This window comes from Piliocolobus tephrosceles, chromosome 14, assembly GCF_002776525.5.
Source record: "Piliocolobus tephrosceles isolate RC106 chromosome 14, ASM277652v3, whole genome shotgun sequence".
NCBI lineage: Eukaryota > Metazoa > Chordata > Mammalia > Primates > Cercopithecidae > Piliocolobus > Piliocolobus tephrosceles.
This window is the reverse complement of record NC_045447.1, coordinates 109079507-109092034: the sequence shown is the minus strand read 5'-3', so window position 1 is coordinate 109092034 and position 12528 is coordinate 109079507. Positions and strand designations below refer to the sequence as shown.

The following is a 12528-nucleotide window of genomic DNA, read 5'->3' as shown; positions in this document are numbered from 1 at the left end:
ATGTTGAGCTTAATAGAAGACAGCTGGATTCTCTTTCTTGGCAATTTGTTTCAAAGAAACAATAAGATGATGTGGCCTCATGCAAATATGTAGTTGATAAAAGGTGTATTTTTAATCCTTTCAGACAGTTGTGGGTATTCTTTAATATTAAATCAAAACTTTACAAGTGTTAGTTTCTTAGAGTAGCATTTTACATATTAATAAATGTATTCCATCAATGTTCACTGATCTTTCTTGCACAATAAATGCATCTTTCCTTCCATACTTGCTTTTATAATAGTATGCATAAGTTATTTGGAAAATATTGGTTTATGTTTTATTGTGTCAGAAACTCACTTTTGTTAATATAACCACCAATCTTATTTTAAAAAGTCTAAATATCGAGAAGCTATCATGCTTACGGTTGAAGGAACAAGTTTTTCAAAGTCCTCGTGAAAGCTTAAATTTTATCATTGGGAACAAAGGCTTATTTTCCTTGAAGTGACAGCCTCATTTTGTTTTTGAGAATGATAGTTGTACTGTTGTACTTTTTTTTTTTAGACCGAGTCTCACTCTCTCCCTTGGCTAGAGCGCACTGGCATGATCTCAGGTCACTACAACCTCTGTCTCCTGGGCTCAAGCAATCCTCTTGCCTCGGCCTCCTGAGTAACTGGGACCACAGACGTGTGGCACCACGCCTGGCTAGTTTTTTTGTATTTTTGGTAGAGACAGGGTTTCACCGTGTTGCCCAGGCTGGTCTCGAACTCCTGAGCTCAGGCCATCTGCCTGCCTTAGCCTCCCAAAGTGCTGGAATTTTACAGGCATGAGCCACTGCGCTGGCCCAGTTGTACTTTTAAATAAAAATGATGTTCCATGAAAAAAGTGATTATTCAGTTCACAATTAAATCACAAATTCTTTTTTTAAATGCAACCACACTGCAGTAAGAAGTGCTTCTTGTTAACTTTCCACTTGTTTAGAATATTAAAAAAATATTAAGATTTAATAACACTATTAATTTTTACTGCTTCATCAAAGACATTCTTAAGAAATTCAGCTGTGCAAGGATGATACGCAAATTCACGAAGCGTTCCATATTTAAAAAAAGAAAAGAAAAAAAGAAATTCAGGCTATCTTTTTTTTTTTTTTTTTTTTTTAGCTGTAAGGGACAGTAAAGAATAGAATGACTACTAGTGTAGTTTGGTACCACTGCCTTGATTTATGCTGAGAAACCAGCAGTTTTACACACTTTTGCTTTTATACAGTCATGGCAGTATCAGTGAAAAAGCAGGCAATGTCTTTATATTACTTTCACAATTTAAAAAAATTTTCTATTAGGTTTCTCAGGGTGAATTAGTATTATTATCAGAACAGTTTTGACCTCTTAGGCTTTTGGAAAAGGGTCTTGGGGATCCCAGAGGTCCCCGGAGCACATTTGGAGAACCACTGATTTATCAAATAGGCACGATGCATTAGTTTTACGAAATTTAAAGCTCATCAAAGACTGGCTTCTTTTACAATAAAAAGGCAGATGAGTTTTTAATTCAAACTACTGAAAATAAATAAATACTTCATGAGAATATGCTACAGAGATCTAAGGAGAAAGAAAGCTAGGAAATCCGAATCACATTCACCTTTATTAAAGTTCTAAAGACTTTATTGCCCACCACTACTGCTTTATAAAACGTTCTTGTGTTTCAATGTATGGTTAGAAGAGTGAAAAGAGATTTGGTTTACTTACTTCTGTAGCATCCAGTTAGAGTTGAGGGGAGAAGGCTCCTGCTGTGCACTAGAATCAAAGCCCTCGATGGGCACTGGACCAGATACAGGCCATTTTCCAACAGCTGCAAGTCATTTGCAACGCTGAGCACATGCTGGAGGGAAGCAGGAGTGGTGCTTCCAGATGCAGAGAGACAGATGATGCTGGAGGGAAAGCTGGATTGGAAAAGGCAGAGTTTTGAACATGGACATGCCTTTAGTCCTAGCTACCTGGGAGGCTGAGATGGAGGAATTACTTGAGCCCAGAAGTTTGAGTTCAGCCTGGGCCACATGATGAGACCCAGTATCTTAAGAAAATATAAAATAAGCCTAGGTACAGTGTCTCATACCTGTAAACCTAGCACTTTGGGAGCCCAAGGTGAGAGGATTACTTGAGTGTAGGAGTTCAAGACCAGCCTGGGCAATAAAATGAGACCCCCCATTTCTACTAAAAAAAAAAAAAATCAAGAAATTAGCTGAACATGGTGGCACATGCCTGTGGCCTCAGGTACATTGTAGGCTGAGGCAGGAAGATCACTTGAGCCCAGGAGGTGGAGGCTACAGTGAGCTGTGTTCGTGTCATTCACTCCAGCCTGGGCAACAGAGTGAGACCCTATCTCAGAAAAAGATAAAGTGAACCGAAAATGGGCCTGTAAGGACTGTGGTCATTGAAGGGACAAGCTGCCAGAGGAGTGGCCATGAGAGCAGGAGGAAGAAAAGCAGGAGAGGATGACAAAAGGAGAAAGAGTTCAAGATAGGAGAGGCTGTGGTCACAGAGCTAAATGCGGCTAAGATGTGACTTATTTCATGAACACTCACTGGATGCTGACTGTCTTCTAAGTGCTGGGGTAGAGGAGAGGACACGTGGATCCCCGTTCTTGCTTTTATGAGCTTATGTTCTAGTAAGAACGAATTTAACTATTTTTTCAGGTAGTATCAAATAGCGGGATAAAGGGACACAGAGTGATTGGGGGCTATTTGAGGTGGAATGATAAGGAAGAGCCTCTCTGGAGAGCTGACATTTGAACAGTGACCTGACTGAAGCAAGGACAGGGAACAGCGCTGTCTTTACAGGCAAAAGGATGACTGCCAAGACAGAAATGCGTTTCATGTGTGTTGGAGGAACCAACAGCAAGGTGACCAGCATGGTCAGAGTGAAGATTGAGGGGAACAGCAGAGATGAGGCCCCACAGGTGGTGCCATAGCTCATAGGGCCCTTTGGCTTGCAGGCCGTAGGAAGAAATTAAGGTTTCACTCAAACTCAGTTTGATGGGAAACTCACGGTAGATCTCGAGCAGGGGAGTGCCATGCTTTAAAGAAGAGGTTATGCTGACTGCTTTGGGGACTACAGGCCATAGTGGAGAGGCAGAGTAGAGGCAGAGAAGAGGGTTAAGGAGCAGCTAGGGTAATACAGGTGAGCAGTGACAGATTATGGCTCATGATCAGACCAGGCCGACTATCAGTGAAGGTAGACATAACAGGCATTGCACACAGACAGGAGCAGGGTGACTGAAATGCAGGTATTTGGCCCCAGCACCGAGGCAAATGGCAATGTATGAAGAGCTCCAGTTTGTCAGCATGATCGCACCAGAGGCCTTGGCAGGAGGAGCCTTGAGAGTCATGTCAGCAGGGCAGGCAGTGGAGGTGAAGGAGAGATGGAAGCTGAGGAGCTGGCATGAGGGCATGGTGCTGTGACACCAGTGAGAGGACACACTTAGAGAGTAGTGGGGAGTGGGATGGGAACAAAGGAAACAAATTTGGGGGAAATCTCTAGTAGAGAGGAAGAAAATCTTCAGAAAGAGGTGATTGTGGAAACAGTGTTCTGCAAAAGTGAGATGGGATCAGCTGCACTGAGGGAAGAGTTGGCATCAGTGGGAATAAAGAATTCTGTCTCAAACTGACCCAGAAGAGCACGTGGCATGGATGAGTGTCAGCAGGTCAGCAGCTTAGCAGGAAAGGGGACGGGAAGCAGAGGGCTTGCTGATGTTCCAGTGCCCTCTGATTCCTGTACCATTGATCCCAGAAAGGGAGGTTCATTCTTGAAATACTTGAGCCAGATGTGGTGGCTCATGCCTATAATCCCAGCACTTTGGGAGGCCAAGGCAGGCGGATCACCTGAGGTTGGGAGTTCGAGACCAGCCTGACCAACATGGAGAAACCCCATCTCTACTAAAAATACAAAATTAGCCGGGTGTAGTGGCGCATGCCTGTAATTCCAGCTACTTGGGAGGCTGAGGCCGGAGAATCGCTTGAACCTAGGCAGAGGTTGCGGTGAGCTGAGATCGGGCCATTGCACTCCAGCCTGGGCAACAAGAGTGAGACAACATCTCAAAACAACAACAACGAAACAAAACAAAACAAAAAAATAATACTTGAGAGCACAGAGTTTGGGAGAAAGGGAGCAGAATCTCTGTAAAATGTGATGTTCAATAACCATTTGTTTTTGAAAACATATTTGAGTTTGGTAGCTTAGATGTGGCAATGTTCTCCCATCTGATAACCACCAGACAAGAAATAAACTTGCTTAAAATAAGCTTTTTTCCTTTCGTTTTGACTTAAAGAGTTCAAGTAGCTCATGGATACTCTTCTGCAGAACACCCTCTGAGGTAGCAACACCTCGCAGCTCACCTTTAATCTTTACTCAGCCGTCCACTTTGCCCAATTCTTTGTAGGATGGATGTTTGATAGATGTAAAGTAATTCATGAGATTGTCTCACAAACTGCTTGGCAGGTTTCGAGGAATCCCAGGGATACAGAGACTGGCAGCTGTTTCCACCTTAAAACCAACAGAATTGTGTAAGTTGCAGATGATGTAAGACAGAGCAATGTTTATGATGTGATCATGAAGATGTGAAAAATAGGGGCTGTGAGAAGGCCCATTCTTTATATACGTGTGTTCCTTATCAAGCCAGTGACTGAATATGGGGAATGTTTCACAACCCCAGAGACCTGCGCCTGCCATGCTGCTCTGCACAGCAGCCACTGCTCTCTCTTGACCAGCAGTTTTTTAAGCTCATGCCCTATATAGAAGGGTGAGTTTTTGTGAAAAGATCAACATTGGCTCACTATCACATGGGTTGAAAATATTCAAGCTTGACGTATTTGTAAAGTTCCCATCTGCCTACGCGCTAGGTTGAGACGTTACATGTGGTAGGTACTTGAGGATTTACTGAATGACTTTAATCCACACTGGGCCCGTGTGTGTGCTGCCCTTTATGAGTGTGAGGGTGATAACACTGCCTCTTTTCATGATGCCCTTGGCTGAGAGGTACCGTCATTCTTGTGACCTAAATTGGCCTGTACGTTTCTGTGGGCAGAGTAGGTAGCAGAAGGATCTGATCTATGACTGTGATTCGGCTTCTTGCTCTGCCTGATCAAGCAAAGTCTCTGTAGAACATAAGAATAAAAGGCAGGTACTTTCTGGTCAAAACCAGAAGAAACTTGTCATTCCTAAGAGTTCTTACTACAGCACTCAAACTAAGCTGAATCAAAGGCCAGTGCTCTATTTTGCAGATTTACATAGAAAGACTTGTTAGTTATGCTGATACCGACATTTGTCCAGCCAACTGGAAGAGGATCGTCTTGTCAGCCATTTCTCTTGCTGTGGAGCGATGACTAGGAGGTTGCTGGGAGTGTGAAAAACCGCAGGCTCTCTGAGAACATTTCATCTGATGACATGTGAGTTTGTAAGGTTTCTGTGAACTTTCTGATCATTTTTCAATACTTTTTTTGCTCCCCTAAACTTAACACTTTAGGAAATAGTTTTAAAGGTTACATTGTGCAGATGATGGAAATGGACATAAGAACCACATCTTTCTATCAGCTTTAGAATAACAGTTCATATTTTTCATTGTTCATTGGTAGGTCTTGGTAAATTGCTCCTATAATAATCTGCTCATAAATTAAAAAGTATTTTTCTGGTGATTTTTGGCAAGTATCTTCCAAGTATACTACCAGAATATAATAGTATAGTAAATATCTTTATGGCTTTCTAGGGGCTGTCTGCAAGTTCCAGTCTCTCCTTAAGGAGCACATGTCTGACCTTTGAAATAATTGGCCACTGACAGGTCTAGGGCCTCTAGACTGTGAAAAATATATAGCTTCACCCTGAGTCACACATTGTGTATTTGCTCTTGCCAGTGTTCCCCTGCCTTTATCTGGAGATCTGCTTTATAGAAACCTTGACATACAGAATAGCCACAGATCCCTGTGCCCCTGTCCCCTCCCCCAGGAGTGTTGCCTGTGTTTAGAGATCAGGCTGATGAGTTAGAAGCTCTCCGCAGGCAGTCTGAGAAACATTGCATTGCTGGATGTCACCCAATGCTCACCTCACTCAAGAGCTTCCTAGGTCACTCATACAACCACAGCAGCACTTTGGGGTCCCTGAGTTACCTATGAGAGTGCAGGAAATCTTGCTGAGTCATGGGGTTGCTCACAGATATCACCAACTGGACACAGAAGCGTGAGCTTCATGGGATCTTTCTTCCAGTCTGGCCTCATGACCGCTGTAAAGGGAAGGGCCTTGGAGCTGGTAGGCAGGGTGAGCCAGGGAGGCATTTTTAGCAAAGGCTCTCAGAGTGTCCACTGGACAGTGAGAATGGCTTTGTGGGTGATGCTCAGCAAAACATGAAGGAACATCTCGTATGAAGATCAAGATCATGACAGGCAGTGGCACGAGGTTTTGTTTGTTTGTTTTACATTTGCCTGTAGGTAAAACTGTCGTTCAGAATGTATGCAGCCACAGAAGTGGAGCCTGATGGCTGAGTAGACATCTCTGCCAGTTGTGCTCGTCACAGGAATAGCCTCAGCAGAGGACCTGTGGCGAGGGGAGAGTCTGCATGCTTGGTGGAGGGACAGCACAGCAGCTGTGGGACTTTGCCCTGAACGCAGCGCCGCCTTGTTGTAGCAGAAAGCAAAGCGAGGCTGCACTCATCCAGTGCTCACCCACGGAGGAAACATTTAGACTAGTGCTAGCCAGAAGGGAATTGTTTATCCCAGTGGTTGGAACTTGATAAAGTTGATGAAGTTGTGGAAAGCCTGGCTACTGCAGGATAAGGTACTCTCGGTCCTTAATAAACCTGAAAGGCTGCCTAGGCCACAAGGACTGCAACTCTTCGGCAAGCCCTAGTGCTGTGCCGCGCTTGGAGCACACAGTGTGTGTTTGGGGGCATGTGACCTAGAGAGACAGCAGCCGGGGCAGCTATGGAGTGCTGGCCCACCCCTCCTCCAGTCCTAGACAGTGCGGCTCTGACAGCGACCTCCTCCTCCTGCTTGAGGAGAGGAAGGAGGAAAGAGGACTGTGTCTTGCATCTTGGATACTAGCTCACAGTAGGAGGGGGCACTGGTCAGAGTCATGAGATCCCCATTTCAGGTCCCAGCTTTGGGATAACATCTCTAGACAATCTCTGGGCCAGAAGGGAACCTGCTGCCTTGAAGGGAAGGACTCAGCAATGGCAGGATTCGTCACTATCTGACTAAAGAGCCCTTGGGCCTTGAATAATCAGCAGAGGCAATCGGGTAGTACATGCCATGGGCCTCAAGTGAGACTCAGATGTGCTGTCATCAGGTGTCACCCCGCACATTCCCAGCTGTGGTGGCTGTGAGGAGAGACTCCCCTGCTTGAGAAAAGCCAAAGGCAGAGTAAAGAGGATTTTTCTGGAGCTTAGACACCGGCTCAGCTACAGTGGAGAAGAGCACCCCGTGGGCTGTTGGAGTCCCTGATTCAGGCCTTGGCTCTTAGATGGCATCTCTGGACTTAGCCTGGGCCAGAGGGGAGCCCACTGTCATGAAGAGTGAGTTCCAGGCCAGGCAGCATTCGCCACAAGCTGACTGAGAGCCCTAAGGCATTACATGAACATTGGTGGTGAGCTGGCAGTAATCCACACGGGACTGTGATGACGTTGTAGGCGGGAAAAGACTGTCCTGCCTGGGGAGAAGGGTGGGGAGAGTGGGCAGTGATTTGCTGGGTGGATTCAGTGCTAGCTCAGCCAGGGTAGAACAGAACACCAGGTAGATTTCTAAGGTTTATGACTCCAGCCCTGGCTTCCAGACAGCGCCTTTGAACACATCTAGGGACCAGGGGAGCGTACTGCACTGAAGGGAAGGACAGAAGCCTGGCTGGCTTCACTACCTGCTAACTGGAGAGCCCTGGGGCCTTGAGTGAAAGAGGTGGCAGCTGGGTTGTTGTTATAGTGGGGCCTTGGGCAGTCACAGTGCTGTGCCGGCTTCAGGTCTGATCCAGTGCTGTCCCAGTGGCCACAGGGGTGCTTGTATTGAGAGAGACTTCATTTGCTGGAAAGGAAGGGAAGAAGTGAGTCTCTGTCTGCTGATCCAGACAATTCCTCCAGGTCTGATCCAAGACCACCAATGTGCAAAAAACAAACAAAACTGGAGGAATCACATTATCTTATTTCAAATTATACTGTACAGCTATAGTAACCAGAACAGCATGGCAATGGCATTAAAAATAGACACATAGACCAATGGAACAGAATAGAAAACCCAGAAACCAATTCATACATCTGCAGTGAACTCATTTGCAACAAAGGTGCTGAGAACATACAATGGGGAAATGACAGTCTTGTCAACAAGTGGTGCTGGGAAAACTGGATATACATATGCAGAAGAATGAAACTAGGCCTCTATTTCTCATCTTATGCAAAAATAAAATCAAAGTGGATTAAATATTTAAATCTCAGCTGGGTGCAGAGGCTCACGCCTGTAATCCAAGCACTTTGGGAGGCTGAGAAAGGAGGATTGCTTGAGCCCAGAAGTTCAAGACCAGCCTGGGCAATGCAATGAGATTTTGTCTCTATTTCTTAAAAAAAATTTTTAAAAACATATTTAAATAAAAGACCTCAAATATAAAACTAAAATAAAACATTAGGAAAACTCTCCAGGATATTGGACTGGGCAAATATTTCTTGAATAATATTTTATAAGCACAGGCAACCAAAGCAAAAATGGGCAAATTTGGTCACATCAAGTTAAAAAACTTCTACACAGCAAAGGAAACAATCAGCAAAGTGAAGAGGCAACCCACAGAATGGGGGAAGAGATTTGAAAACTATCTGCAAGGGATTAATTACCAGAATATTTAAGAAGCTTAAATAACTCAATAGAAAAAAATCTAATCATCTGACTTTTAAAATGGGCAAAATATCTAAACATACACTTCTCAAAAGAAGATACAGTTCTCAAAAGAAGGCATGGGGGCACGTGCCTGTAGTTTCAGCTGTTTGTGAGAATTACGTGCAAACATTACTTGATCCCAGGAGGTTGAGGCTGCAGTGAGCTGTGCTTGTGCCACTGCACTCCAACCTGAGTGACAAAGTGAGACCCTGTTTCAAAAATAAAAAAGGCATACAAATGACAAATAGGTATATGAACAGATACTCAACATCAACATTATTGATTGTCAGAGAAATGCAAATCAAAATTACAATGAGGGATCATCTCACCCCACTTAAAAGGGCTTTTATTCAAAAGACAGCAAATGCCAGTGAGGATGCAGAGAAAAGGTAACCCTCGTATACTGTTAGTGGGAATGTAATTTAGTACAACCACTGTAGAGAACAGTGTGGAGGTCCTCAAAACTAAAAATAGAGCTACCATATGATCCAGCAATCCCACTGCTGGGTATATACCTACGAGAAAGGAAATCAGTATTATCAAAGAGATACTTACATTCTCATGGATATTGCAGCAGTGTTCACAACAGCCAAGATTTGGAACATCCCGAGTGGCTACAGATGAGTAGCCAAAGAAAACGTACATATACACAATGGAGTACTTACTATTCAACCAAAAAGAGAATGAGATCCTGTTATTTGCAGCAACATGAATGGAAATGTTAAGGAAAATAAGTGAAGCAAACAAGACAAACTTCACATGTTCTCACTTGTGGGAGCTAAAGTAGAAGAATTGTTAGCAGAAGCTAGTAAAGATAGTATGGGCGATGGGGGGGGTAAGGAGTAATGGTTAATAGGCACACACACATAGTTAGAAAGAATAAATAAGATCTAGTATTTGATAGCACAACAGGGTGACTACTGTCAATATTTATTTAATCGTACATTTTACAGTACCTAAAATAGTATAATTGAACTATTTATAAAACAAAGGATAAATGCTTGAGGTGTGATGGATACTTTATTTACCCTACAGTGACACATTGTAGGCCTGTATCAAAATACTTTATATACCCCATGAATATATACGCCTACAATGTACCCAAAAATTTTTTAGAAGACTGTCATTCAGAATTACCACACTGTGTGTTTACAACTGAAGCGAGGCTTCTTGTGACTAAGAAGAGACTAGTGACGGTTGGTTGCTGTTGAAATGGCTGCTAAATTACCACTTTGCTAATAGTATAAAAAGTGAGTTGTCATGGTGATATTGCTAACAGCCATTTTAGTAAAGAACATAACAGCAAATGAATTTGAAACAAATAGAAGTACTTTGAAAGTTGCAGAAGCTAACATGCCTTTAATCACTACAGTTGTCATCAGTCTATAAACTGGTTTCTTGAAGGCAGCAAAATTCATAATTATGAACATGTAGCTTGCTATAATGGCAGCTAAATTGTTCTCAAAACCTGCAACTAATCTGGCAGCAGGGGGTGACTCTAGCTCTAGTTACAAGGTCAGAAAATACACAGGGAAATGTGCAGGTTTCCACAGATGTAAGCTCCAGAAGCAGTGGTGGCAGAGGCCAGCTCCAAGATGTCCAGTTCTACACAATGCTGTTTGTGAACGCAGAAGCACCAGGAGCTATGCTCTGAACAGGAGCAATGTTCGTGATCTTTGGAAATCGAAAAGCATTACAACAAAATACTTAGCATACATTTATCTTGTCCCTCTGCTGTTGATTATTTATCATGATCTCTTTTTGACTGTAAATTGAACCATTTAAAAATTAGTGTCTATCAGATTTTTCTTGAAACTTTTTGACATGGATTTGTCTTGTTAGAATATATTTTCTTTCAGGAACGTTACTAATTATCAGGGACATGCAACTGAAAACCACAATGTGATACGACCTTGCTCCTACAGGAATGGCCATAGTTTAAAAAAAAAAAAAAAAAATGTTGGCATGGATTTGGTGAAAAGGGAATACTTTTACACTGCTGATGGGAATGTGAACTAGTGCAACCACTATGGAAAACAGTGTGGAGATTCTTTAAAGAACTAAAAGTAGAACTGCTGTTCAGCCCAGCAATCTCTCACTACTGGACATCTACCCAAAGGAAAATAAGTCATGAAAAAGACACATGCACATGCATGTTGATAGCAGCACAATTTGCAATTGCAAAAATATGGAGCCAGTCTAAGTGCCCATCAATGAATGGGGAGCTAAAGAAAAGGTAGAATATATACAACATGGAATACTGCTGAGCCATAAAACAGAATGAAATAATGGCCTTTGCAGCAACTTGGATGGAGCTGGTGGCCATTATTCAAAGTGAAGTAACTCAGGAATGGAAAACCAAATATCATATGTTCTCACTTATAGGTGGGAGCTAAGCTATGAGGATGCAAAGGCATAAGAATGATATAATGGACTTTGGGGACGTGGGGAGGAAGGTTGGGAGGGTGGTGAAGGATAAGATTACATATTGGGTACAGTGTACACTGCTCAGGTGGTAGGTGCACCACAAGCTCTGAAACCATCCCTAAAGAACTTATCCATGGCCCTTTCCAGCGGTGACGACCTACCCACATGAGAACATGCCTCTCGCAAAGGATCTCCTTCATCCCTCCCCAGAAGAGGAGAAGAGGAAACACAAGAAAAAACGCCTGGTGCAGAGCCCCAATTCCTACTTCATGGATGTGAAATGCCCAGGATGCTATAAAATCACCACGGTCTTTAGCCATGCACAAACGGTAGTTTTGTGTGTTGGCTGCTCCACTGTCCTCTGCCGGCCTACAGGAGGAAAAGCAAGGCTTTCAGAAGGATGTTCCTTTAGGAGGAAGCAGCACTAAAGGCACTCTGAATCAAGATGAGTGGGAAACCATCTCAATAAACACATTTTGGATAAAAAACAAAAAACAAAAAAACAAACAAACAAAAAGAACGTACCCATGAACCAAAAACCACCTGTACCTCAAAAACTATTGAAATAAAATTAAAAACCATTATTAGTAAAGAAATATATATATATATGCATACATACATATACACATACATACACACATACATGTTTATACATAAATATATAAAATGTGTATATATATTTTTATATATATATTTGTGTATATATACACATTTAATTTAAACTGAGCAGCTCCTATTCAGAAAATTTGCTGTGCCTGTAAAGGGTATGCTATTTAGCCATGTAAAAAACAACAGAAAACTGAGAAGATGTATATCCTGTAGGCATAATGGTTTTCTTTGATAACTAAGCCTCTATTAATAAACATGATGATTCTATAAAATACTGTATTTTACACAATTAAAATATGTTTTTGGAAAAACATAAAAGAGATTATGAAGTGCATATATTCCTATAGTAAATTAAGTCCTGATTAGCTGATTATGAAAACATTATCTGATTTACATTTCTATAGCCTTATGGTTATATGAATAGGAAATTAATGCTGGAAGGAGATTCAGTCAGGTTTTCAGTTAAATGAGAAAACCACATACCTGCTTATGTCTTAACTGCTCTTCATCAAGCTTGAGAACAGCAAGCGTTTATTGACTTAGCCAGTGGATAAAACATTAAAACTTTAAAACTAAGAAATCAAATGTGTTGTTCAGGTATTAATTATTTTTATACAATTAAGTCT

General features: G+C 42.3%; 1 protein-coding gene across 1 annotated transcript; it reads left to right on the top strand.

The window, feature by feature from the left end:
- The first annotated feature begins 11437 nt into the window (after positions 1–11437).
- On the top strand, positions 11438–11810 carry LOC111531262 (40S ribosomal protein S27-like). The gene has a single exon (XM_023198486.2). The coding sequence runs from the start codon at positions 11467–11469 to the stop codon at positions 11719–11721; it is 255 nt and encodes an 84-aa protein (XP_023054254.1). The 5' UTR covers positions 11438–11466; the 3' UTR covers positions 11722–11810.
- The last annotated feature ends 718 nt before the right edge of the window (positions 11811–12528 follow it).

Excerpts from the sequence above, each read along its gene's own strand:
- LOC111531262 (XM_023198486.2), top strand. The coding sequence starts at position 11,467 with ATGCCTCTCGCAAAGGATCTCCTTCATCCCTCCCCAGAAGAGGAGAAG.